Source organism: Stegastes partitus, unplaced genomic scaffold (assembly GCF_000690725.1).
Source record: "Stegastes partitus isolate 25-593 unplaced genomic scaffold, Stegastes_partitus-1.0.2 Scaffold639, whole genome shotgun sequence".
Taxonomy (NCBI): domain Eukaryota; kingdom Metazoa; phylum Chordata; class Actinopteri; family Pomacentridae; genus Stegastes; species Stegastes partitus.
Window position 1 is genome coordinate 311,984 of NW_007578370.1, and position 25,674 is coordinate 337,657.

Below are 25,674 nucleotides of genomic sequence, written 5' to 3' on the forward strand. Positions count from 1 at the left end.
TTTGGTCGGCACCCACCACTGACGTTCCTGTCGGCCGTTGGACAGGCGGCTCGTACGCTGGGCTGTGCCTGCCTGCCTTCCCGTGTGTGTGATCCGCGCAGCAGTCGTCGCGGTTCTCCACCTAGCCTTTGCTAGCTGTGTGTATTTTTTTTTCTCCTCGGAAGGCGAAGCCCGTACAGGAGCATATCAGGTGAGTGCTAGCTCACGCCGAGCTCTTGTATTTCTCTCGGTATGCGGCCGCTGAACAGGGAGAGAGCGGCCGCCGGGTGAAAGTTGTTCCGGTGCCGTAGACGTTACTTGAGGTGTTAGTTTAGCCCCCGCTAGCTAAGCAGCCCGTCCGTTGGTCCCCAACCACCGGCTCGCTGGTGCCGCTCGGGCCTCGCTGCTAACGATACTTAGCACCTAATCACGTCTGTCCTCTCCCTGATTACATCCTGGGATTCATTTAAGCCGAAGAGGGGACAGTTAAGTTACAACAACATTACACTGGTGGCTATCTATACAGGTGATCTAATCTAACATTTTGTAACGCTGACTCAACTTGCAGCAGCAGTGTGCCCTGCTGGAGCTCCGGTGACATTGCGGAGACTTTTGGACTTGTGGAATTCGCTTGAGTCGCTTTAGCTCACCGCAGTGAACGGTTAGTGGCTATTTGGAGGTGTTTGGGTTGGTGCTTAACACTATTACTGCCATTTTTCTTTTTTGCCTCGCCCGAGAGCTACAGCTCAGCTAGCTAGAGTGGTAAGTTAGCCGACATGACATTGTGTTGCGGGGTCCACTTCTACCAGATGTGCCACCTCATCGACAGCTCTCAATCCGCTAGCTGCTGACCGAGGTGTCAGGGCGAGTAAACAAGCTAAATCTGTGCGCAGACCTGAGGATAACTGGATTTACCTCGCAGGAACAGCGTGCGAATATGTCAGTGAAGCAGCTGTGCAATAGTGGAGTGTCTGGATTACACAGTTTTGCAGTTTAAAGGTGTGACTTGGGCTTTTAGTGATTAAGTCTTTCAGTTTCAGACAGAAAGCAGCTTAGCTTGTTTGGATTGATGGCATGACTAAAGCTTCCCTGCGGTGCAATGGCATTTTCACCCTTGACACTCCTGTATTTGTATTTCTGTTGGTCTTTTTCCTCTGATTGCAGTATGGTTTACATGCTCAAGGATATGTATGAGAGAATGGCTGACTTTATTTGTTTATTTCAGCCCCCTGGAGTAGAAGCTGTTATGTTTGATCTTCCAGTATCTCTGTAATACAAATATAAAAATACGCTCTATTGGAAGTCTGGATTTGACATTGGGGCTGCAGTGGAAAACTTGACTATTTCAGTTCTCTGTTATGTCTGGACGCACTTGTAAGAGTCAGACTTTGTGTTTGGCAGGGTGATGTGGATATATACAGGCTGTAAGGTAGACTTTCATGTCTGCTTGTAGACAATAAGGAATGATAACTTTAAAAACCTGTATCCACAAATACTGAAGATACAGGATGCTTCTGGCTCTCATTCTGCCCCTTTTGCTGCTTTTCTGCGCCTTCGTGTGTCGGTGCCAGCAGGGGCCCACGTAATCATCCCAGCAGATGTTTCCTCAAAAAGGAAGAGCTTGAGTTGGCCTTCAGATGACAAAAGCAACAGAGGGAGCGAGGTACATCAGATAATACAAACTTCTGAAGATGTGACGGTGTTTTTTGATGGAAGCCTTTTATGGATGTCATAAAACGTATCCTGCTCGTGTCATGTGTGAAGCAGAAGTTGAGAGGGACACCTCAACAGCCAAGACTGTGGCCGTAGACCAGTCAGAAACATCTGGATCTGCTGAACAGGGCTCAGTATTCTAAAAGTTGCTAGCTTTTACTGACCTGATGAAAAGCAAAGTGGAATGAGGTTCACTGGCTTGTGTCACCATTCGCACCCTCCCGTCAGGCTGCGACTTAACTATGTAGCACTATTATGAAGTTATTTATCTGTTTACTCCATGCTACATTAATTTCAAATTTAAACATGCTTTTCATATTTGAGGACAGTGAAATCATCAAGTGGGGCCAAACTGTTCATTCCCATTGCTTTGAGAGACTCTGACCATGTGAACTTCTATCATTTTGAAACTAGAAGTAGGTTATGCTAATACAGACATCTGGGAAGTTTCAGTTCTGTATCTACCTTTTAGTATATATTCACAAACTTCAGAAATAAGCAGACTACATGGGATTTAGTTTAAGTGTACTTAAGAATTTTATGTGTTGATACATCAGTGTATTAATTTCCTTGAACTTTGCAGAGCTTTGGAATTTGGCTTTTCCCCAGGCAACAGATTAGACCGAGAGTCAGTGGCAAAAGATTAACATAACTGCGGTGGGAAATTCTTCCGTCTAAGTGGATCATGTCTAGCTGACTGCATCAGTTCACCAATCAGCTGAAACATCCTCTGTTAATACTCAAAGGACAAGTGTAGTAAAGCAAGGTGTCTTCCCATGTTTCTGCTATTTAACCTTTTGCTATAATAACATCCAAAATATTGTATATCATTTTTCAGACTACAACAATTCTTCTCCCGTGCCACAGGCTCATCGGTCAGCCTAACTAGATATTGATAAAACTGGTCAAAGTTTAATTTGTATTTTTGTACCAAAAAGACACTTAAAGATACACCAGGCCACACAAATGCTGCTTTATGTGACTTGTAATTTTTACCATGCAGTCAGTCTTCAGCCATTGAAACGCTTTCTTTTTCTGGCCTCCTTATGACCTGAAGGCACTAATCAGTATCATTCAAAGGCACAGCGGGGGAAAACTGGAACACCGCGTTCAAACTGGGTCGTGGCTGCTGATGGCCACTCTTCATTGTCTACTGAGAATTATCTTCAAGGTTGTGTGAGAGCTTGTCTTCTTGGTTGTTTTGGCAAACCAACATACTGTAGCTCTTAGGTTCTTTCAGTAATGAAAGGTATGTTTGTGTGGCCCTGCTGAACAAGTCCTGTATTAAATTTATGCCGTGTGAAGTCAAGTTTCCAGGCTGACTCACAACACTTTGACTTCACAGTTTATGTTGCACTGAAGGACTTCGAAAGCATTAAAGAATTTCTTAGCTTTCCAGCAGCATTTTTTGTGGGGCAATCATTATGTTTTTGTCATTTTTAAGGGATACTGCAAGCATTTGGTATCAGTAATTGTGGTAATGACTGATTGTATTTAAAACTAATTTCCTGAACATTATGCAAGCCATCTAGAGTAGTTACTCTATAAAATACAATAGTTTGTTATTATGTAATCTACTAACAAACTGGACAAATATTAAAAACCCTTTTGTAATTATATAAATAGATAATATTAATAATTTCTTTGCTAATCACATAAAAATGTCAAGCGGTAAAATGTCACCATGAGAGAGGCATGTGTATACATGTAAACCTGTCATGCTGTCACAGTTCCAATAAACTCAGTATTATTTGTTTAGTCATGTTTTTGATGAAGCAGCTTATCCCTGCTTCAGGTTGTTTGTGTGTATGTAGCGTTTACTGCTTATGATTGCATCATCAGTATGAGACGTGGTGTTCTAGACTTTCCGTGCACCTGTTCTGCAGAGGTGGTCTTGGTGTGAAGCAGCCCTCCACTGAAATAGGTGTCAGTAGTTCTGCTTATCGTGATTGCACACCCAGTCGTAGCATCAAGCAAACAACAGGCAAACTCTGCTCAAATAGAACATTCAGCCAATCGGTTTCTGTGGTGAGGTAATCTGACAAACAGGATAATCTGCTGCGGGTGGTGGGCATGTTTCTGGAATAATCCTGTTTTAGAAAAAGCTGCCAGACAGCCTTACATGATTTTTTAGATGCCAGAATGATAGATTGAGCGAGAGACTTGTGTGTATTGTGGTCAAGGTCGCAGATGATGGACTGTTTGGAAGTTCATGATGGTAGCACCATAGACTGCATATTGGCTGGCCTTTGACAGGGTATTTTTAGGTGTGACTGTGACGTTGTGTATACTGGGGAGCCTGTTGTCATAACAGAAGCAAAATGCCTCCATTAACAGAGCTCCAAAAACAAAGTCAATGAGCATGCCTTGAAGACATATCTGTCCCCGCTGTTTATTAGTTTGGTCAAGATAAATTATTGCTATCAACACCACCCACAGCCGAATCAGAGTCAGTCTTTTGTGATTCCTGGTTCATGAGACAACTGGTACTATCAATGCTTAGTAAAACTGTATTTTAGTGAACCTCATTCAAGTAATGTTTCTTGTTTTGTCCCTCTCTTTCTCTTTCTAAACAGGGTCCCTTTTGTAAACAACGGTTTTTTCTCCCTTCTCCCTTTTCCTGGTTTTTCTTTTTGTTTGTTTTTAGTTTTTGTTCAATTCATTTTGGAGCGGAGAGAACAGCTTCGCCATCACAGAGCTGCAGCCAGTTGTTTTCATGGTCTGGGGTCAGTCTGTACCCACTGACAGACACAAGCCTTGTGAGTCAGATCACAGGAGCAAATATGAGTACAGCCAAGCCCAGTGGGATCAAAGTGCCCAGCAAGATAGCCAGGCCACCAGGAACAGGAGCCCCCAAGACCAACCCCAGCGCTGGTAAGAGTCTCTGTGTCCAGCTTCTTCAGCTTGTGGTGATACTTGTGGCATTGTTGAGTTTGCCCTTGATGCTGGGATCATGTTGATTTTGTTTCTTGTCCTGTTATGAAAGGGCTTGTAAATCTGACATCCTGACTCACATTTCTCCAGATTTGTTTTTGTTACATGTTTGCATTACGCTCAGTCACACTTGATACAACTTGTCTTATACCTTGTAATTTAATCAAATAGCTTTTAGCTTGTACCTTCAGCCAGAATAGCAAAAGGAGAAGTTCACTTTCATTTGATGGATAAAACTGATAGAAATTACTGGATAAAATAGGAGACAAATGCACCACCTGTTTCAGCTCCAAGGTGTCTAGATTAGATTATTTTTTTGGTATTTGCCTAATACATTTAACTGTTTCCTAATTTTATTTATTTTAGGATGTATTAATTCATAATTGATGAGAAAACACTGTATACATTCTATAAACAGTGAGATTGGGAGCACCAGGTTTCCTGAATGTGATGTTAAAAACATAACTGAAGTCTAATAGAAAATATTTTATTTGAAGTGTTTAGATTGAGAAGCAATCTAGAAGAAGAAAATCCTTCAAGCTCTAGGATCAGCTACACTACCCTTTTAAGCAGGGGAAAAAGTAAAGATATAGTATAATGTAGACATCAAATCACATGATATTTCAATGAGATGCAGAGCATTTATGACATTTGCTTCTTTGATGCAAGGCAATTACTTAATGGGTTTTTCAAAACCTCTGTTCTCTTTTTAGCTAAAGTTGCTGCTGCTGACAAATCAGCTGCAAGTGCCAGTGGAGGAGATGCCAAGAACACTGAGGAGAACTTCCAGACTGGGGAGCGAGTATGGGTGAATGGGAACAAGCCGGGCTACATACAGTTTTTGGGAGAGACACAGTTCGCCCCGGGACAGTGGGCTGGGATTGTTCTAGATGAGCCGATCGGGAAGAATGACGGGTCGGTTGCAGGGGTGCGCTACTTCCAGTGCGAAGCCCTGCGAGGGATATTTACCCGCCCATCCAAGTTGTCTCGCACAGAGGGGGAGGCTAATGGGACCCAGACAGCACCACCCTCCCGCGCTGCATCACCCACTCCTTCGGTTGGAAGTGTAGCCTCGCAGACACCCGCCACTAAATCATCATTACCCTCAACTACTACGTCAGCCAAGAAGGCCTCCTCTGCTACACCAGCTACACCGGCTACACCAGCTACACCATCTTCCAACCTCGCACGCACGAACAGTGAATCTGTCTCCAACCTCTCAGAGACTGGATCAGTCAAGAAGGGGGAACGTGAACTGAAGATGGGTGACCGTGTTTTGGTAAACTTTGTCATAATATCTGGAAAAAAAAATACAAATATGGCTTCTTACCTGAATATTTCATCAAAGTGACAGAACTCTGAGTCTGTATAACGCTGAACACTTCTTGTTCAGATTCACGTGATTCATGAAAACTTCCTTTTTTCAATCTTAGTGAAATTAGCACATGAAACCTGTTTATGGAAGCACTTATACTGTTGTACAGTCCTGTAGGTCTTATTATACGCTGATGAGCATCTTCCTTCCTCCTTCCAGATTCCCTTTTTTTATGTGCCTTTCCTCAGTCAGGAGGCTGTGTAGCACATTATGTGAAGAGGAAGTGTTACTCATGCCTAATGGGCTGCAGAGGAAATGTGCTCACCATGTCCACATTTAGGCATTCAGACCTTGCAGCTGTACATTTAAAATAGTTAAAAGACAAAAGACAAATATTTGGTTTCAAGTGTTATTTAATTTGGCCTCAATCTGTTCAAAGCTGGTACATGTGTGTTTCTGTTGCTTTTATGGAATTATCTCACTCAGGGTTTATTACCAGGCAAAGCTGATTACTCTGTTGGCCTCTCTTATCTCTTGAGAGGATTAAATGTTGGCTAATGTTTGGTGTTTTCTTCTCAGGTTGGTGGTACAAAAGCTGGAGTGGTGCGTTTTCTTGGCGAAACAGATTTTGCAAAAGGCGAGTGGTGTGGTGTGGAACTGGATGAGCCCTTGGGAAAGAATGATGGCGCAGTAGCAGGCACGAGGTACAATCGCCACTACCATCTGTAAAAAAAAGTAAAAGACAAGTTGTTCTATGTGTCAACCACAAACCATCCATTATTGTGACTGTATTCTATTATCTGACCTCCAGATACTTTCAGTGCCAACCCAAGTATGGCTTATTTGCTCCAGTGCACAAAGTCACACGCATTGGCTTCCCTTCCACCACGCCAGCCAAAGCAAAAACGACAGTTCGGAAAGTAGTGGCTACACCGTCAGGGCTGAAGAGAAGCCCAAGTGCCTCATCCATCAGTACCATGAGTTCTGTGGCATCTTCTGTTAGCGCTAAGCCCAGCCGCACAGGCCTGGTGAGACATGGACAAAATCACTAGCAACAATATTCAGAAGCCGTACTCATACATCTGCTTAAAGCAGTACTGTCCTGACAGTATGAATGCTGCTCATGCTACTTTTCTGTCTTTTTACAGCTAACTGAGACATCATCAAGGTATAATCGAAAGATTTCAGGGACCACAGCTCTGCAGGAGGCACTGAAGGAGAAGCAACAACATATTGAGCAGCTAATGGCTGAAAGGGACATGGAAAGAGCTGAGGTTGCCAAAGCCACTAGTCATGCTGGAGAGATGGAGCAAGAAATTACTCTGCTCAGGGACGATCAGGAGCAGGTCAGCTCACTCACTGATCCTAATTGACTGTTAGAAAATCTGGTAATTGCCATATCACCTGTGGTAATTTTATTGTCCAACATCTGACCTATTTTTTGAAGATGGAGACAAAGATGGATCAGTTGCGTGCCTTGGTAGAAGCTGCAGACAAAGACAAAGTGGAGCTGCTAAATCAGCTGGAGGAGGAGCGTAGGTAAGAATTTTCCACAGGTGTGACTAGTCAGACACACAGTCACCCATGACAGTATGTTGGGATCTGTTGTTTTAATATCCTTGCATTAGTTTGTTGAAAGAGAAAATGACTCCTAAGCTCATAATGCTGTTCTTATACAGTCTTATAAAGTCATGAGGAAAGAGGTTTGCCTGAGTTGGCTTAGCCCCATTCCTGATCACTATAGGTTAGAGGTTGTTAGTTTCCCTGTTAAGTCTATTTTTGTTTGTTAAACAGGAAGGTGGAGGACCTTCAGTTTCGTGTAGAGGAAGCTTGTATTACCAAAGGAGACCTGGAGGTAAATACACAACACAGATCCATACCAGTGCAACTAACATATTATTGAATTCATGTTTGAAAACCACAGTATTCATGAGTGCAAGATTGCAGTTTTTATAAAATAATATCATGACAGGGATACTTGACTATGTCCCTCTGGTTTAGAATATAAATTTAGTATTAATTAAGAAGCAGCATTTGCTCCAGTTACCCCACATCCTGGTTTCGACTCAGAATTAAAGTTTATATAAGCTTTGCTCTCTATCCTTGATAATAAAGTGATTTATGTCATTGTGTCTTCTTGTAGTGGAGGTCCAATGCAATTTGAGCTTGCACAGGATGAACTAGTATTCCTTGGCACAGAGCTACATTCACGGCCATGCAGAGCATTTGCATTGCCTCTTGTTAGGATAGCTCCTCTGCAGTCTCGGTGTCTGTGTTTGCATGAACAGTTTGATACTGGTTTCATCATAGATTAGGTGATGTGCTGTGAAATGTATCCAGTGGTGCAGGAAGACGGTTACTTGTGCCTCGTGAGAAACTTAATGTAGAGAGATAAGTTGTAAGAATAAGAAGCTCTTAAAGTTCTTAATTATTTATGGAAAAAAAGAATGTTGTTGCTAATGTTTGCCTGTTATGAAAGAGAAACCATTTCACTGTCCTAGCAAATTATCCAAGCTATGGAAGTTAAGAAAGAGCATGTAGCCTTTTCCATCACATAATCTTTTACAATGATTTAACAAAGTAGGCTTTTAGAACTCATTGCCTTTTTCTCAAGTAAGTCAAGCTCTCATCCCATGTTATGATATGCGTACTGGAGCCCAGTGGGATCTGTGTTCACATCTGATCAAATAATTTGTCATTTATTCCACAGTGCTGCACAGGGGCTCATCTCAGTTACCCTGAAGGCATCCAAGCTCACAATAGATGTTTTAAAATGAGGGCTACAGGGTTAGAAAACCCCTTTATCTTCTCTTTAAACTTGTGAACTAACTGTTTTTTGTACTTACTCACAGTCGTGGATATATTAATAAAATAAAAAATGCATGTGGCTTAAATTACAGCTACAAAAACAGTGAAGAGGCCAAACTCAAAAAATGCTTTTTAACTTCAGGCTGTTGAAGGTATACTAATGTTGAGCTGTAATCCTCAGTGCCTCCCTGTTCAATGATGTGATCTTATTGCTTCTCTTCCTTCTCGTCCTCGTCTTTCATGTTGGTCCAGTGCTCAGCATGGAACCACTGGAGATGCTCCCTTGTCATTCCACTGCCCAGTCACAGACCTGAATTCAGTCTGCCCACTGCAGTCAAAGGGGAATAACACTCATCACAATTCAGATGTAATGTTTAAACAAATGGATAAACGAGCCAGGCTACATTATAACTTGCTCCACAATGAACAATGAGAGCATACAGTGTTGAAGTAAATGTATGCATTTAAAACAGAGTGATCTCATACGTGTGTTAAGTTTCCTTATCGCATCCTTCCTGCTACAATTGATTGGATGTGGTTCATCAGTTAGGTAGCTAGACATGACAGCTCATTTAATCCAGCTGTTTCCATGAAAGACCTGGAATAGATTATGGGCATAACATTTAAAACAAGTGCTATTCCCCTTTTCAAAATGAAATTTAGAGTTAACATACACTGGGTATCATGTAAGACTAGAAGCACGAAATTGTGGCAGGAAAAGCTTCATTAAGTTGCCTTAACATCGTTATTCTTAACGCACAATACCAAGAAGTCAAATGAGAACCTTTCTTGAGCCCAACATGCTTCTGTGTTACTGATTGATCTCTGTTAAGTTGGTCACAAGTCTTGCACATGGTGGTCTGATAACTGGTGGTTTCTTACTGTACAGTAATACTTACAATACCGAGTGTGAACAATGGCTTTATCACCAAGGAGATAAAGCAGTGTGGCTATTGATAATGTTACAGGCTCTATTAATCTGGTATAAAGATAAGACCATAAATGCAAAAAGATATATTTTATTATTGATTTTCTAACGTTAAATCAACATATCACTTAGGCTTTATGCAATGCATTGACTTTGTTACAGAATTGAAGTTTAGAGATCAAGAAACAGCCAGCACTGCGTTGTCTTCATGCTGTGGCGAAGTCATTTTAACTTTATTTACTTGCTGGCTTGACACACATTATCAAATTTTCTGTGTATCATAACAATCAGTGTGCTTTATTCACCAGGTGTCAGTTTTGCATGGTTACTCCTAAACTGCCTCCTTCATACTCATCCTGCACATCCATAATACATGCCCCCCCTTCTTTTGCTGCTTGTCTCGTATTTCCTACCATCCATTCACAAAAATCCCTATTTGCAGCTGTTGATGGCACAGCCTGAAAGTTCTGCATGGGGGTGTCTTCTCATTTCTACGCATCCACCACTCCCTACACCTACCCAGTACCCTTTTCCCAATCCCTTAAATACAAGTAAAACACAAAGACAGACAAACACAAACACACACACACACACCATCACCACCATTGTCCAAACCCCCCTCCATCCTCTCTCCTGTCTCCCTCCCTCTCTGTCTGCGTTGGGCTGGCATGTGATGGTGGCACTGGTGTGTTCTTTTCCTCTCCCCCTTGTTTACTAACAGACGCAGACCAGACTGGAGCATGCCCACATTAAGGAGCTTGAACAGAGCCTGCTCTTTGAAAAGACCAAAGCTGAGAAACTCCAAAGAGAGTTAGAAGACACTAGGGTAATGAATTCTGCTCTGCAGTGTGCTGCATTGGGAAAGAGGGCCTGGGCCAAGGACAGTGGCCACAAAATTACCAAGGGTTACTGAGAGGTGCTGAGCAGTAACTGGAGCTTTGTTTTATGAGCTTGTGGTGAATGAGTACCATACAAATGATTTTTTTTTTTTCAGCATTACATTAGGAAACTATTGCTCTGTTCTTTAAAAAATAGATCAAATAGCAAACTAATGCTTTTCTTAGATTTGTTTAAATGCTTTACTCAGTCTATCCCACATAGAGTTCGATTGTCAAATGTAGCATTACAATTTTTGTTATTAGCTGTAGATTCATTTTCTAACCATTTTCCAAATTTTAACCTATCTCACATTCAAATGGATCCACTCAAAATGATTACGCTCACAATATGAATTTCTGTTTTAATCATTTTAACATTAACCATACTTACCTTTCAGCTGTCTAAGGTGACAGCTCTTTCACTTCCACTGTTTTTCAACGGCCAACCTGAACTCACTCTTGCTTTACTGGTATCACTGCTTAACCAGACAGACAAACTTCCCCTTCGTCCCCAGTTAATCATTTTCTCAGTTATCCTATGTTCTACTTCCCCGGTCCTTCCTGGCATCCATTTGTCCTGCTTATTTGGTGTCCCTGTGTTTTGATAGTCTAAAACCTGCTCCACCTCTCAGACTATGCATCCTGTCCTCCCCTATGGTCTTATAGTCAAAAGGAGTAAAAATCTAGTTTTGAGGATGAGGGCTGTAGTTTTTACATATTTTAGCAAGAAAGTCTCTATGATGCAATGATTCTCCTGTTTTAATCAAACTGTTAATTATTATGTTGACGTAGAAACAAGAAATGCATGTTTGAGAAGACTGGAATATACAAAAGATTTGGAACATGGATTATATATAAAAAAATCGAAAACATCAGGGCTCTCTGGGGGTTGTTTAATATAGCCTTTTCTTTTTTAGTTCATAACTCTACAAAATCATGAGTCCAATGACAGCATCAAATTATAGACTTGAAGTTTTGGTTTAATGGATGGTGGAAAATGTCTTGCACACTGCTGTAGCTCCATACATGCTTTCAGTGTTCACTTCCATTATTTGGACCATTTCCTTTATAACCCCAAGAGGTCAGTATAATGCCTTTTTTTTGGGAATCAAGAGTTTTTAAGCCTACTTCATTAAGCAAGCAAATTGAGCAGTTTTTGAGTTTTACAACGGCACAGTTGCAGTATTGTATTTTATTTCACTTTTCTAATACGTTTTTCATTTGTTTAGTAACAGTAAAGTGTGATTAAGTGTGAGTGTGTAAGTACAGCTTCAATATGTCAGACTGGGACAGATTTTTAAATGCAAGATTTCTGCTTTTGAAGGTTGCAACTGTATCTGAAAGATCCCGTATTATGGAGCTTGAGCGGGACCTTTCACTGCGAACAAGAGAGGTGGCTGACCTGCAGCTGCGTCTTGGGATGCAGGAGGGCTCTGAGGATTCAAACTCTACTCTTTCTCCACTCCTGGAGGAGATAAAATCTCTGAGGGATCAGTTGGCTTCTCAAGAAGCTAATCAGAGAGAAGAGCTGGGGAAATACAAGGAGAAGCTGGAGGCTCAAGAAAAAGTCCAGAGTGAGACAGTTGCCCAGCTTCAGGCCTCATCTGTAAAGCTCTCTGGTGACAAAGAGCAATTACAGATGCGCTTAAGCCAAGCTGAGAAGGAGAATGCTGACGTTGTTGAACTGTGGCGTTCCAAGTTGGAGTCTGCTGTCGCCTCTCACCAGCAAGCCATGGAGGAGCTGAAGGTGTCCTTCAGTAAAGGTGCAGGCGCCCAGACAGAAGAGCTTGTAGAAACCAAAAGTGCACTAGAGAAGCTAAAAGTGGAGCACAAGTTGGCACTCGAAGATGCTGGAGCTAAACATGAAGCGGAAGCCTCAGCTTGGACTCAGGAGATGCAGGCGCTTAAGGCACAGCTGTTGTCTTTGACTGAGGACAAGGAGCGCCTGGAGGATTCACTGAGGTCCAGTGTTGAGAGAGCAGAAGAGCAGCACCTTGTGGAGATGGAGGATGTTCTTGGGAAGCTTCATGCTGCCGAGCTTAGAGTGAAGGAGCTCGAGGACAAGGAAACATCGCAGGCAGAACAGGCTCAAGACAAGGACAGAGAAACCAAAGAGCAGATGGCAGAAATGGTGGCTCTGCGCAGCCAAGTAGCACAAAGTAACCAGGAGCTCGTGGCTCTAAAGAAGCAATTGGAGGAGGTACAGAGCCAAGGAAACGACCAGGGTGCAAAGGTAGGTCTTTATTCACCTGATGACCATGTTTCTGCTCGTTTTTTTTTGTATGAGCTGTGTTTTTGCCAAGTAGTATCTTCTGTTAGAGTAGTTTAGTATTTTCATGAAACAGTTATCAGCCATTGTTTTGCTAATATGTTGTTTTGATTTGCATATTATCCATGGTTTGCTTTTGCCCTTTTGCCTACTGTATTTGTTACTTGACTATAGGTTAGTGAATTGAGCTCTCAGTTGGAGGGCAAACAGCAGGAAGTTCTCTCCTTACAGCAGAGTCTGACGACTGTAAAGGAGGAGAAGGACACCCTGGAACAAGAGCTCGGAGGCCTGGTGAGGATTATTGCTTAATTTTTGAATGTGGTTGTAGAACGATGAAGGATTGAAGTTATTGGTTCTTTACTTGTTGGATATTGTCATACTTGCATCACTTTTTTTTTTGAAGCTACACTCATTTTGTCTTTGACATTTGGCTTCGCATTCCTTAAATTTTTTGCTAAATGTGAAAAATCATGGACAAAAATAGTATTTCTCCCTGCAGAAACAAAAGTTTGGCGAAAGCACAGAAGAGCAGAGTAAATCTGCAAAAACTATGCAAGGTAAGTGGTATAATACGTTGTTTTTGTGCAGAGAATCAAATATTATTACTCAAATTGTTCACATCATCTGCTACTATTTGGCCTTTTTCTTTCTGCAGAAACACTTGAGAAGCTCAGTAAGAAGGAGGAGCAGTGCATATCCTTGACCACGGAATCAGAGTCTCTAAAAAGTCAGCTTGCTGGTAAGCACATTACTACTGCACTGCCCTGTGTTTAGTATTTGCAGAAAAGAAGCTTTCACTCTTGCCCTATTGCATCAAAGTATTTTTTCCTCCCCTTTCTTGTTGAATTTCAACCTCTGGGCATCATGAATAAACTCATGTTGTATTGAATCAGGGCTGGAGAGGAAGCTGAAAGCTGCAGATGAAAAGCTTGAGCAGCTTTCGAAGGACAAAAGCAAACTGGAAAATGATATTTCTGACATGATGAAGGCATCCGGTGATAGTTCAGTACAGCTTACCAAAATGAATGAGGACCTAATGCAGAAGGAAAGGTAACACTCTTCACGATTCCCTTCTTGTATGTTACTTGATTACACAAAGCAAATTATACCAATCATGTTGGAATGGGCTATTTATTTCCCTATGACAAGTTACTAGTATTCAGATCCCCTGGTTTTGTTTCATTCTTTGTCATCACACAGGAGACTTGAGGAGTTACAGAATCAACTGGCTGAGGAGAAGGAGAAGGCAGCACACCTGAATGAACAACTCCAGCAGGAACAGTCCCACAAAGAGCAGGAGCTGAAAGAAACCAGAGATACACATCAGACTCAAATAAGTAGCCTTCAGGAGAAGATTACTACCTTGGTTAGTATTGTATGAGAATCACACACTTTAAAATAGTTTTATAGGTATTAAAATATTCAATAAACTGTTTACTACTCGTTGGAAAATGTTCCACTTAAGTGTATCCTTTAGTCACTGGCTGCATAAAAACGATTCAATGCTCTAATGTGTTTAAATATTGCCTTTCTTTCTTTCCATTTTCTAGGAGAAGACAGTTAAACAGAGTGAGACCCTGGCTGAGGAGCTGAAGGCTTCGCATGAGAAGTCCCTCTCTCAGGCTTCAGAGCTCCATGTAAAAGAACTTGAGGTGCGGCAGACTCAGGTTGATAAGCTGAATCAGGATCTCTCTTCCTCCAAGAACAAAAACCAAGAGCTAGAGAAGTTGGTATCTGAGCTGCAGCCATACAAGGAACAGGTTCAGGTAAGCACAAACTTAACAGCACATATGTTGAGTCTGCACGTTTTACATTTTGGCAGAATGACAGAATGTGAAACCAAGCTTTTAAAATACACGATGGAGGGCTATATGTATCTGTATAACTATCTCTGGTCATTTAACATTAGTGGACTAATGTGTATCATTAGTTCCTCTTATTTACTGTCATACATATTGTTTGTGATAAATTGTTCATTCCCCCCTCACATTAAGGCTCATAACTAGCGCTACATTGGATGGTACCATACGGTATATGCTTGCAGGGGTACACCAGATGAAATGATGCCTTCATTGTATTTATAAGAAGTTTGCGGTGATTGAAAAAGTCAAAGAAATCATTTACACTTTTATGTTTGTTTTGTTTGTTTTGCTCAGGCTGCTTTATGGATATTTATGCACAGGGCAGCGCTGATGTTCACTTTAACTTGGATTATCATGGATTCAGAGAGTATTCAGACCCAGTCACTTTTTGCAAAAAATGTATGACCTGAAAGATATAGAAAAAAATTGCTACTTTTGCCATCAGTTTACGCCCAATAACCAAAAATGACAAAGCAAAAACATTTTTAGAAAGTTGCAAACCTATTAAAAGTAAAAAAAAAAACAACAACAAAAAAAAAACTACAATTTATCACATGTGCCACTCGATTTTAGTGAGATCCATCCTGGTGTATTTAATAATCCCAGAGCTATGTCTAGAAGCTGATTGAAATCCAAATTGTATTGACTAGATGTAGTTTATAAAAGGCACACACAAGGTCCCACAATTTACACTGCTTACTGTCAGGGCATAAGAGAAGCCATGAATTTGAAGAACTCCCCGATTAAATTGTGGTGAGGCATAAATCAGGACAAGGGTTTAACAGGATTTCTAAAATGTTTCCAGAAACACAGTATTTGAGGTTTGGAACCACCAGGACTAAAGAGGAGAGTTAGACTAACAAAACAAGTAGATCTGTGGTCAGGGAGATGACCAAGAATCCAGTAGTCACTGCAACAGAGCTTAAACTCTCTGAGATCTGTCAAGTCTTTATGTTGGAGGAGGAGTTTTCTTAATTTAAAATTTACTCTGCAACTCAAACGCACAAAAAGTCTGAATACTTTCTGTATCAACTGTGCAAAAAGTTTCTTCAACTACTGGTTTTAATTTTCCATTAGGTGATAGGGCGTTTTTGATGTACCCCTCCCAGCATAGTTCATCAGCCTGCTTTTTCATGAAAGCATTTTCACTCTCCAGCAAATCATCATAGGAGGCAACAGTGGCTTCTATAGTCCGGAAATTAACATCCATTGTTATTATGTAAGAGAAAATGAAATTCAGCACTTAGTTTTGCAACAGAGTTCCCAACAGAAACTGTCTATAGCTAAGTCCTTTACAGTGATGCTGCTCATGATAAAGTAGTCATATACTCTGGCACCCAATCAAATTTGTTGGCATTGTTGTTATTTATTTATTTATTTATTTATTTAAATGAAGTTGGGGCTGAAGTGAAAATGTTTCACCATAAACTTTTTGAGATCGTTGTGGTATAAGCTCTGGTGTGGTCTTTTGCCATTTTTGATGCTTCTGCAGCTTAACCTTTCCATTTGCATATCACTTGTGTTCATATCTGCTTGGTTTATTTTGGATTTATTCATACTTTGCCCTGTATATACATTTCCCTCCTTTTTTTTTTTCTCCCCCCTTTCACTTTTGTTTTTCCAGTGTCTTTCCGCTGAGCTTGACTCCTACAAGCATGATATTGAACAATTGTCCCAAAAAATGGAAAAACTGAACCTAGATCTGGAAAATATGTCAAAGGAAAGTGAGGATGTTAAGGGTGAGAAAGGCAAACTAGAGAAGCAGCTTTTAGATGTGCAGACTAAGCTTTCGGCCCTTGAGATTAGTCACCAGCAACTTTCAGTCCAGAATGAAGAACTGCTAATAACCAGAGATAAACTTTTCAAACATGAAGAGGAACTGCTAGCTAACAGCAAGCATTTAGATGAAGAGAGGGTTTCAATAAACAAGGAACTGGATATGCTTAAAGACTCTCTGCAAGAAGCACAGGCTGAAAATAAACACCTGAAGCATGGTAATAGTGAATACCTGGCCCAAATTGAGGAGCTACAAAGACAAAATGCAGAAAAAAATGCTGCTCTTGTGAAGCATCAGCAGGACATCCAGCAAATCGAGTCTAAAAAGAAGCAACTCCTTGAGGATTACGACAACGTCTGCAAGGAGAGGAACCGGCTTGAAGAGGACCTCAGTGAAAGCAAGTCAAAGCTCACATCTGAGAAAGACAATCTGGTATTAGAGAGAGATGCTGCTAGAAATGCCAAAAAGTCTCTTGATGCTAAGAATGCTGAGTTGCAGGCAAAACTTAAATCCTTGAACCTAGAAAAAGAAGACCTAACACTGAAGAATACCCAGCTCCAGGCCCAAGCAGAAACACTGACAAAGGAAAAAGTGGAGATGTCCTCTGAAATCAGTGCTGCTGTGTTGGACAAAAAGAACCTTGAGACAGTGAAGGAGGAGCTCCAGAAAAAGCTCAGTGTCGCAAAGAAAGATTTGGAGAGCTATGTCCGTGAATGTGAGGAACTCAAAGCCTCAAAAATGAGCTTGGCTCAGATGTTGGAAGAGTTCAAGACGAGCAGTCAGGTGACCGACTCTGAAAGGCTTCACCTTCTGCAGGAGAAAGAAGACCTACTTGCGAGCCAAAGAAAAGTGTCGAATGAGAAAGAAGAGCTCCTCAGAGAGATACAAGAACTAAAGGAGAAGGTTCAAGTCTCCTCAGAACAACTCTCTCAGTCTAATGAGAAATTTAAAGAAGCATTATCATCTTTTGAGCAAGAGAAGCAAGCGTTTCGCCTTCAGAACTCTGAAACTGAGATGGCCTTGCATGCTTTACGGAAAGAGAAGATGAGCCTGGATTCAGCGCTAGAGCAGCAGAAAATGGACTGCGAGCGTTTGGCAGGGGAGAAGGGAGAGTTAGAAGAGAAACACACGAAGGCCATATCTGAGAAAAATGCTTTGTCACTTGAGCGCGATAAGCTAGCTAGTGATATCCGAACTGCTAAGGACCAATTGGACAGTTCCTCCAGAACTAACACCGACCTCGTTCAAGAGAAAGCTCATTTAACAACGATGCTAGAGGAAACCAAACACCAGAAAGATGAGGTTGAAGCAGAGATGACCTCTCTAAAACGAGAAAAGTCTGACCTACAAAATGAACTACAGAAACAGTGCTCGGATATTAAAACTCTTGAAAAGGGCAAAGCTGAACTTCTTGAGGAGCATAGTAAACTAAAAATGGATTTTGAGAAGGCTAACTTGGAGCTTGTTAAACAAGTGGAAAAGCTTACGAAAGATTATCAGCATCTTCAGTCACTGCAGACTGAGGCTGATAAAAAAGTGCAGTCCTTGCAGAAAGACAACCAGGACCGTCTTCAGGAGATCCAGGAGTTTAAGCATCAGGCTGAATCGGTGTCAGAGGCCAAGCATGTCCTTGAGACTCAGCTACAGGCTGAATCCACTGAACGGAATAAAGCAATATCTGACAAGGAAAGTCTTTCCAAACAAATTGAGGAACTGCAGAAAGCGTTGTCCAAAGTTACAGAAGATAATAAACAGATATCCTCTAACCTTAAGAATACAGATGAGCAAAAGAAGTCCTTTATGGTGGATATGGAGGCTTTGAAAACACAAACGAAGCAGCAAGAGCAAGAAAAAAGTCAGTTAGCAGAAGATAAAGTACAGCTTTTAGCTAAGCTTGAAGAGATGAGCAAACAGATGACTCTCCTGACTACAGAGAAGGAGGACCTTTCAGCCAGCCGCTGTAAATTAGAGCAGGAGGTTTCTTCTCTCCACACAAACAAAGAAAATTGGCTCGCAGAACGATCAGAGCTTCTAAAACAGTTGGAGGGTTTGCAGACTAGCCAGAAACAACTAGAGGTTGATGTCAAGGCCCTACAGACTGATAAAGACAATCTGGAAAAGCAATACAAGAACGCCGTCGCAGAGGTATCGGCTTCTGCCGTTGTCAAAGAAGAAATTTCCTCCAGCATCTCACATCTAACTGCTCAGAAGGATGCTCTGCAGGTGGAGAGAGATGAAGCCGCCCAGCAAGTCAAGCAGCTCGAGTCACAGCTAAAAAATGCAGTTTCTAAGCAGCTTGAGGTATTCCTCCTCCAGTAGTAATCACTGACTCACCGTCGTAGAATGGCTGGGGCTATGTCACCTCCTCACTGCATGCTTGCTGGTTTGTCTCCCTCTCCTCTTAGATTCATGTTTAACTTTCATCTTCCGTTTACTAATCGCTGTCTATGACCCTTAGCTCCCAGCCTTTGCCTGTGGGCTTATAACGTGATCAAATGTTAGTCTAAATTCTTCTGGGTTATATTGTTTTTTTGGGTGTAAGATGATCTTTATTGCACTCAAAGTCAAAACACACCATCAGATGGATGACTCCAACTAAGACCTACCCAGACTGTCTTTAAAGGTACACCGTGCCTAAGACAGTTTGTGTCCTATCCAACCTATTACACAACCTAATGGGTCGTGAGTGTCCGTTCTGAGGCCACAGGTTTTAGAGTCAGTATATTAGAGTATATACTAATTATTTTTCTCCTTAGTGTAATGTTTGTGTTGTTAATTGTCTATCAGAATGCACTCAAAAAAATGAACTGAGGTTTGTATAATCATTTCTTAATCAGTAGTTAAAACAGCTACTTCGTTATGCATGCAGGTAATTTATCAAAATGACAATTAAATGATACAGTTGGCTGTCAGTTCAAATCACATTCTTGTGTAGCTTTATCAAATGACCTGCAGATATTTTATTCTGGTTGTTTGAGGTCATGACGTGTTTATGTCAACCAACCATTCGCTGCGCTTAAATTCAAGCTGTTGGTCTTAACGAATGTTCTACTAATGCACCGTTTAGGCTACGGAGGCTTCTGGCAAGACTACTGAGGCTCTGGAACAGCTGACAAAAGAGAAAGCCACTTTGATGCAGGAGAAGAACAAAATCCAGTCTTTGTTAGAAGAGCTCCAGAGCTCCAAGCAGGAAACGGAGACCCAGGTAAGCAGGGAAATACCAGTAATGTAGTCTTTTGGTAGTCAAGTGGCTTTTCTCATCAAACAGTATTGTAAGAGGAAAAGTAAATTCTTTGTTTTGTGGTCAGGTCTCCCTTCTGATCTCAATGGGCCTTCCTGGTTAAATAAAGATAAATAATGTATGTCCTGTAGTTTTAAATGCACGTGCTATTATCGTTTCAGCTGGAATCTCTGAAGAAAGAGAATTCCAAACATCAAGAAGACCTGAATGTATCTAAAAAGCAGCTTTGCACAGAAACTGAGAAGACTAAGAGTCTGTGCCAGGAAATGTGAGTACATTTTTACTGTATTAAATCTGTCAGATTTAAATTTCAGTAGTTCAATACAATTAGTGAGTTACAGCAAATCATGACAGAAGAGTTGACAAGCCAATATGTGTTCTACGTTAACTGTCAGAATTTGTTGAATAATTCGAACATTTCTGTCTATTCAGTGAAGAGCTTAAAGAGGCAGTTTCTGTGAAGTCGCAGTCCCTGCAGACGCTCCAAGATGAGAACAACAAGCTGACTCTTGAGCTTGATAACAATCACAGAGACCAGGGTGATATTGTGAAGGTGCAATACTTTATTTTAAAAACAACCTTTTATAAACCTACACGTTTGCGTGCTGTTGTTCTGGTGATGATGATTGATTTTTTTTTTCTTTATTGTGCTCCTAGCTCAAGGGTGAGCACTCAAAAGTTAAAAAGCAGTTGGAAGAGATAAAGCAAAGGTGAGAGAATGCACTATCATTTTGTGATTCAGGTGATTTTTCTCAGAAATGTACATATTCACCACGATTATCAGTAATACTTTTTAAGTCCGTTGTCAAAATAAGCACACTTAGATTCATCTGCTTCACGCTTGCTAACCTGCAGAGCATTTGTGATAAAGTCAATGTCATGCTGTTCTTTTCCTTCAAAGCCTGCCAAACAATGCCTTCAGGTACTTCACGCCTTTTAATATTACGTCATATCAGTCATCATCATGTTATAGTACAAATATATTGACCACATGTACATAGGCAGATGGTTAATGCCCCATCCCATTTGCTTGACGCATTTTCTTTGTTTTTGTTTTATTTTAGCCATTGTGCTGTGTATCTCTTCATTTTATCAGTACATACACTGGCACTTGCCATCCTCCCATTTAAGCAAAATTTGACCAAATGACCATAGAACAATTGTTTGTTTTTTTTCTCTTCCTGAGGGCTGTACTACGAAGCAAGTTTGACATAGCGGGGCTTTCTTTGTGTAAGCCAGCTTGACGAAAACAAAAGCCGCAATCAGGGATAATCAGGGTATCACGAAGGTGGTTATCAACTTTCTTTGTCAACTCAGACTTTCTGCTTCAGATTCTGATGGTAAAAAGCACCGTTACTGCAAATGGTGCAAGACAGAAATGCTGGTAGAAAACTGTCAATGTGTTAATATATAATATTTTACCAATGCAGTCGTTTGTTTCCAACTGACAGCTGCACGTTAAAGTTATATTTAAACATGATCTTGTATTGAAGTACATTTAGGTCTGACACTGTCCCATAATACAGGAAATCACTTTAAATTTTAGCCAAATCAAAGTGAAATGAATGTTATTGATTGAATATTTTCTGTAATAAATACCAGTAGAATAATCAGTTTTCTGATCTGTTTTGTATCAGCTGCTATAAACGGACTTGAAAGCAAATCAGAGCCAAACATAAAAACATATTTATGGGATTTCTGCATCGCCAATTAAATACATGTCAGGTTCACATGGCAATGCAATATATACAGTGTGTGATATTGTAACTACTCAACTTCATTCAGTGATATTAGTAACACACAGCTCAGCATGTTTGCAGATAAAACACATTCCCTCAGCTGAGAATCTGTATCACTCATAAATAATAGTAAACGATTTAGTTAAAGGGAGACGCTTTTTCCAGCTGATTTAAATCCTAAACTCTGAACATAACCTGCTCACGCCACAGCATCAGTTACCATGGAGATCTAACCAGGTAAAAAGAGAGCCACCTTCGTGACACTGAAAACTCTGACTTTAAGCACCTTGATAACCCACGAATCTCACTTCGTAGTACAGCCCTCAGTAGTCACTGTATACTGTGATATTTAATTGGTGCTGTGTGTTTGATAGTGAGAGCACCTTGAAGGAGCAGTTGGAAAAGGAGAAAGCTGCCCTCCAGCAGTCCACCCATAAAAACAGTGCCTTAATCACAGAAAAGGACCAGCAGGTGGAAAAGCTGAAGAGTGAGGTAAGAAACTGATGCGTGATGTTGTCCTTATTATTGGTACCACAGATCATTGACAAAAGGTGGAGAATTTAGAAGGACATGCCTTAATTTCCGGACTATTGATCGCACCTGAATATAAGCCGCACCCACTAATTTAAAAAGAAAACTAATTTTGTACATATATAGGCCGCACTTGTATATAAGCTGCAGGTGTCCACGTTGTAACATGAGATATTTACACAGAAAGATGTTGCACAGAAAGATTTTTTTAAACTTTTAATGAAATACGTACCAGAAACATACACATATACGTACTGTAAATGCTTTTTGTGTGCCTGTTACACAGCTGGTTAAAAAAATCAAAAATACAGTAGCCTACTGGGAAAAGTCATTGACGCTATCTTCATCTTCCTCCTGCGCACAAAAACCACTAAAGTCGTCATCTTCAGTGTCGGACTTGAACAGCCTCAGAATTGCTTTGTCACACACTTCCTCAGTCTCTCTTTCCTGGTCGCTCTCAACGTCACTTTTGTCTTGAGGCAAATTCTTAAACTCCATAAATTAGCCGCATTATTGTTTAAGCCGTGTTAGAAAAATTTGTGGCTTATAGACCAGAATTTGCGGTACTCATGACTTATTGATTTAATGTACTTTTGGATCAAAATCTCAACACTTTTAGTTTTTTTAGAAAATTGTGAGCTTTAGAGACACAAGAAGGGACTTGTTCAAAGCTTTTAACAGCATGTTAGAGCTTGTTAAATCCAATATTTAACTTTAAGCTTCATTTCCTTCCAAAAAGCAATCAGACCTGGCAGAGACATTCTTAAGACAGTCTTATACTTGCTGCAAGTACAAAAGGGTCTGCTCAGGTCTGAGTGATGTAGATTTTTTTCATCTCCTTCAAGTCCGCAAGGGTCCCTGTGGTTTGGCAAGCAGTTTATTATCTAAGATTGACAATGCACAATTAAAATAACAGATATCAGCAATGTTATTGCGACTCAACATAATTACACTGTGACGTTTTTGAATCTTATTTTTAATATATCTATAATGACATTCTCACTAGTCACAGTGAGATATCTGTATTTCTGTTTGAACTAGTCAAAACCGTAGGATCAGATATCTCGAACCTGATTGTGACTACTTTGAACTACTGTGCATGACATTGCTCATACCAGGTTGAAAGCTGGCAACTGAGCAGTGTTACCAGAAGTAATGGCGCTTGCTGTGATGCTCAAGAGATCGGAAATGCTACGAGAAGCAAGCTGCTTCCTCATACTTCTCGTAATTTCTCGCTTAACTACATATATGGGCAGCATTACGGTTTGAGATATCTTTTGTTGATTATATTTCCATTTCAGGTCATCAACAACGTCATTCTGACTCATTCAAACTTTATTTAAGGTATTTAAATAGTGCAATGTAGATTACTTGTATTGAGGGGAATTAAAGACACTGCAAAGTAGAACTATGACTAGTCAGGATTAGCATCTGCAACTGAATCACAACTTCTCATAATTCAGCTGCAGATATCCACAATGTCATTTATCCAAGGAGGAATGACGTTTGATATCTGAATTGTTCTTTTTGAATAGTAAGAACTGAATGTGCAATACATATGGAGTCTAGTTGGTAAATGTTAAAATGGCTTGTCTTGCCCCTCTGCCAGCATTTGTGGACAACTTCTGTTCAGATGTAGTGATGCCTTTCTAGGAATTTCACTTGTTGCTGTAAACATTATGTTTTTAAAGTGAGTAATAATTTGCAAAAAGAAATCAAACATTTTCCAGGTTTTTTTTTTTTTAATAGCACGGTTTGTTTTCTTCACAGCTGGCTGGACTGCGTGGGGAAAGTGCCTCAGTTAAGACACTGCAGGGTACAGTTCAGGCCTTGGAGCAGGACAAAGCTAATCTGCAGGAGCGTATTCAGAGACTGGAGAAGGACCTGGCTGCAGGGCCTGACACCATCAACAAGTCCTCAGGTAATTCCGGACTTAACTCAGGGTCACAGCTAACATGTCTGGTAGCACTAAGATGGGTTCGTTTTCAGGTGAGGGAAAAAAAAGCAGAAGGATTATCTGGTTTACTCCTGTTTTGCAGGTGATGCGGTTTTGGACCAATTGAGGGAGGATAAGGAGACTGCAGAGAGTCAGGTGTGTACCATTGCACTCATGCCGATAATGCCAACCTTAGGTGTGGATAGGTGGAGTTTTTTTCTTTCTTTATTTTTCTTTCCTCCATCTATACATTCAATGTAATGATGCTTTCCTACCCTGCCCATAGAATTTTCTGGTTTGACACTAACTTGTCCTCATTGCATTTACATGTCATCACAGTTTTGGGCAGTCGTATGGAAACAGTCTTACTGAATGTTGTTTGTGAATGACTGTGCTGCTTACTTAGTACCAACTACGAAAACGCCACTAAATGACATACTAAATATAATGTCTGCTTGTAGCACTAGACTCAGAATGTTGACTCATAACTGTTACAGTATAATGTTTTTTACGGAGGTGAAATGGGCCAAAATTGATTGGAAATGTCATTAAAAACGACATGCAGCTTCTGATGTCATCTCAGCTCTGACAGGGATGATTGGTGCAACCCATCAATCGGTACCACAACTTTATCATGCCGCCGCTGTGAGCGTTTCAACCGCAGTAGCGTGTCAGTTCTTAATAAAGGCTTATCTTATCTTTTCAGTGTCACAACTTTCACCTGCCTCCTGTGTTGACTCTAAAATGTTATACTGTATTATCTGTGTCTGTGATGACTTGAGTGTGTTGTCTGGCAGTAGGTGGGTCCTAATTTGAATTTCATTTTTTCCCCCCCTCCTTCTCTTTCTTAAATTCCAACTCCTCTCTTCTGCCCTGTTTCTGATGTTGGCAATGCTACACCACCATCAGGCAGCGGTTTGTTACTGTTTTTCATCAGCTTCACTTGTGCATGTTTGTCACTGTGGCTCTTATGTTTCATCCAGTTGAATCACTTTGCAGTCGGTGTGAAAACTACATGCAAGCTGTCTTCCCAAGATGAATCAAGCTTGATTAATCAATACCTTTAAGCATTGAGTGAGGTCTCTGCTAAAATTCCCAGGGAAAGTTACTGCTGAGACATCTGTTAAAGATTACTTCTACTCAGTGAGACACTCATTAAATGTGGGTATTTTAGTGACTCATTCCAAGCTTTGATTTGTCTTGGGAGGACAACCCACAGTGGCAGTTCACTACCTTAATCAAGATTGGGCTCGTGTTTTGGAGATATGATGAGGCATAGTCACTGTTATCTCACTATCTTCATAGTCCCTATGGACCTTGTAAAAGGGAGGCAAAGCAGTGGCACATAATACACTAAATAAACTGTAGTATTAACTTTTGAATAACTAGTAGTAGCAAGGAAATTTGCTGATGGACAGTAGATGATTATACGCCAGGAGCAGGATTGATGCTACTGTTGTTTATCTCCTTCACAGATTGATTTCCTGAATTCAGTCATTGTTGACCTCCAGAGGAAGAATGAGGAACTCAAGGACAAATTGGAGAAAATGGCAGCTGCTGCTCTGAATGGGAATAATCCAAGTGAGCTGGATAACTATGATAGGTACGTGGCACTCAAAGCAGACTGTCTCAGACCACTTAAATAGGGATCAACCGATATGTGTGTGTGGGGTTTTTTGTTTGTTTGTTTCAGGGCCGATGCGATTATAGGTACTCAAGAAAGACAGATGCTGGATATTTGAAACCAATATACATCCATCCATT

At 40.8% G+C, this 25,674-nt stretch overlaps 1 protein-coding gene across 4 annotated transcripts in view; it reads left to right on the top strand.

Moving 5' to 3' along the window:
• The first annotated feature begins 58 nt into the window (after positions 1 to 58).
• clip1a (CAP-GLY domain containing linker protein 1a) overlaps positions 59 to 25,674 on the top strand; it is a 27,868-nt gene continuing 2,252 nt past the window's right edge. Inside the window, exons 1-26 of one of the 4 annotated variants that reach the window (XM_008289855.1) lie at positions 59 to 190; positions 4,269 to 4,566; positions 5,340 to 5,905; positions 6,521 to 6,645; positions 6,753 to 6,969; positions 7,090 to 7,287; positions 7,389 to 7,480; positions 7,736 to 7,796; positions 10,399 to 10,503; positions 11,880 to 12,788; positions 12,999 to 13,115; positions 13,324 to 13,381; positions 13,480 to 13,563; positions 13,718 to 13,874; positions 14,025 to 14,190; positions 14,375 to 14,590; positions 16,311 to 18,764; positions 19,531 to 19,668; positions 19,866 to 19,972; positions 20,137 to 20,257; positions 20,362 to 20,414; positions 21,818 to 21,935; positions 23,745 to 23,895; positions 24,014 to 24,066; positions 24,820 to 24,825; positions 25,386 to 25,513. In XM_008289855.1, coding sequence (XP_008288077.1) covers positions 4,476 to 4,566; positions 5,340 to 5,905; positions 6,521 to 6,645; positions 6,753 to 6,969; positions 7,090 to 7,287; positions 7,389 to 7,480; positions 7,736 to 7,796; positions 10,399 to 10,503; positions 11,880 to 12,788; positions 12,999 to 13,115; positions 13,324 to 13,381; positions 13,480 to 13,563; positions 13,718 to 13,874; positions 14,025 to 14,190; positions 14,375 to 14,590; positions 16,311 to 18,764; positions 19,531 to 19,668; positions 19,866 to 19,972; positions 20,137 to 20,257; positions 20,362 to 20,414; positions 21,818 to 21,935; positions 23,745 to 23,895; positions 24,014 to 24,066; positions 24,820 to 24,825; positions 25,386 to 25,513 — 6,491 coding nt within the window. In that variant the 5' untranslated portion in view covers positions 59 to 190; positions 4,269 to 4,475. The remainder of the gene's footprint in view (positions 191 to 4,268; positions 4,567 to 5,339; positions 5,906 to 6,520; positions 6,646 to 6,752; positions 6,970 to 7,089; positions 7,288 to 7,388; positions 7,481 to 7,735; positions 7,797 to 10,398; positions 10,504 to 11,879; positions 12,789 to 12,998; positions 13,116 to 13,323; positions 13,382 to 13,479; positions 13,564 to 13,717; positions 13,875 to 14,024; positions 14,191 to 14,374; positions 14,591 to 16,310; positions 18,765 to 19,530; positions 19,669 to 19,865; positions 19,973 to 20,136; positions 20,258 to 20,361; positions 20,415 to 21,817; positions 21,936 to 23,744; positions 23,896 to 24,013; positions 24,067 to 24,819; positions 24,826 to 25,385; positions 25,514 to 25,674) is intronic. The other 3 variants (XM_008289856.1, XM_008289857.1, XM_008289858.1) reach the window with 3 other exon arrangements.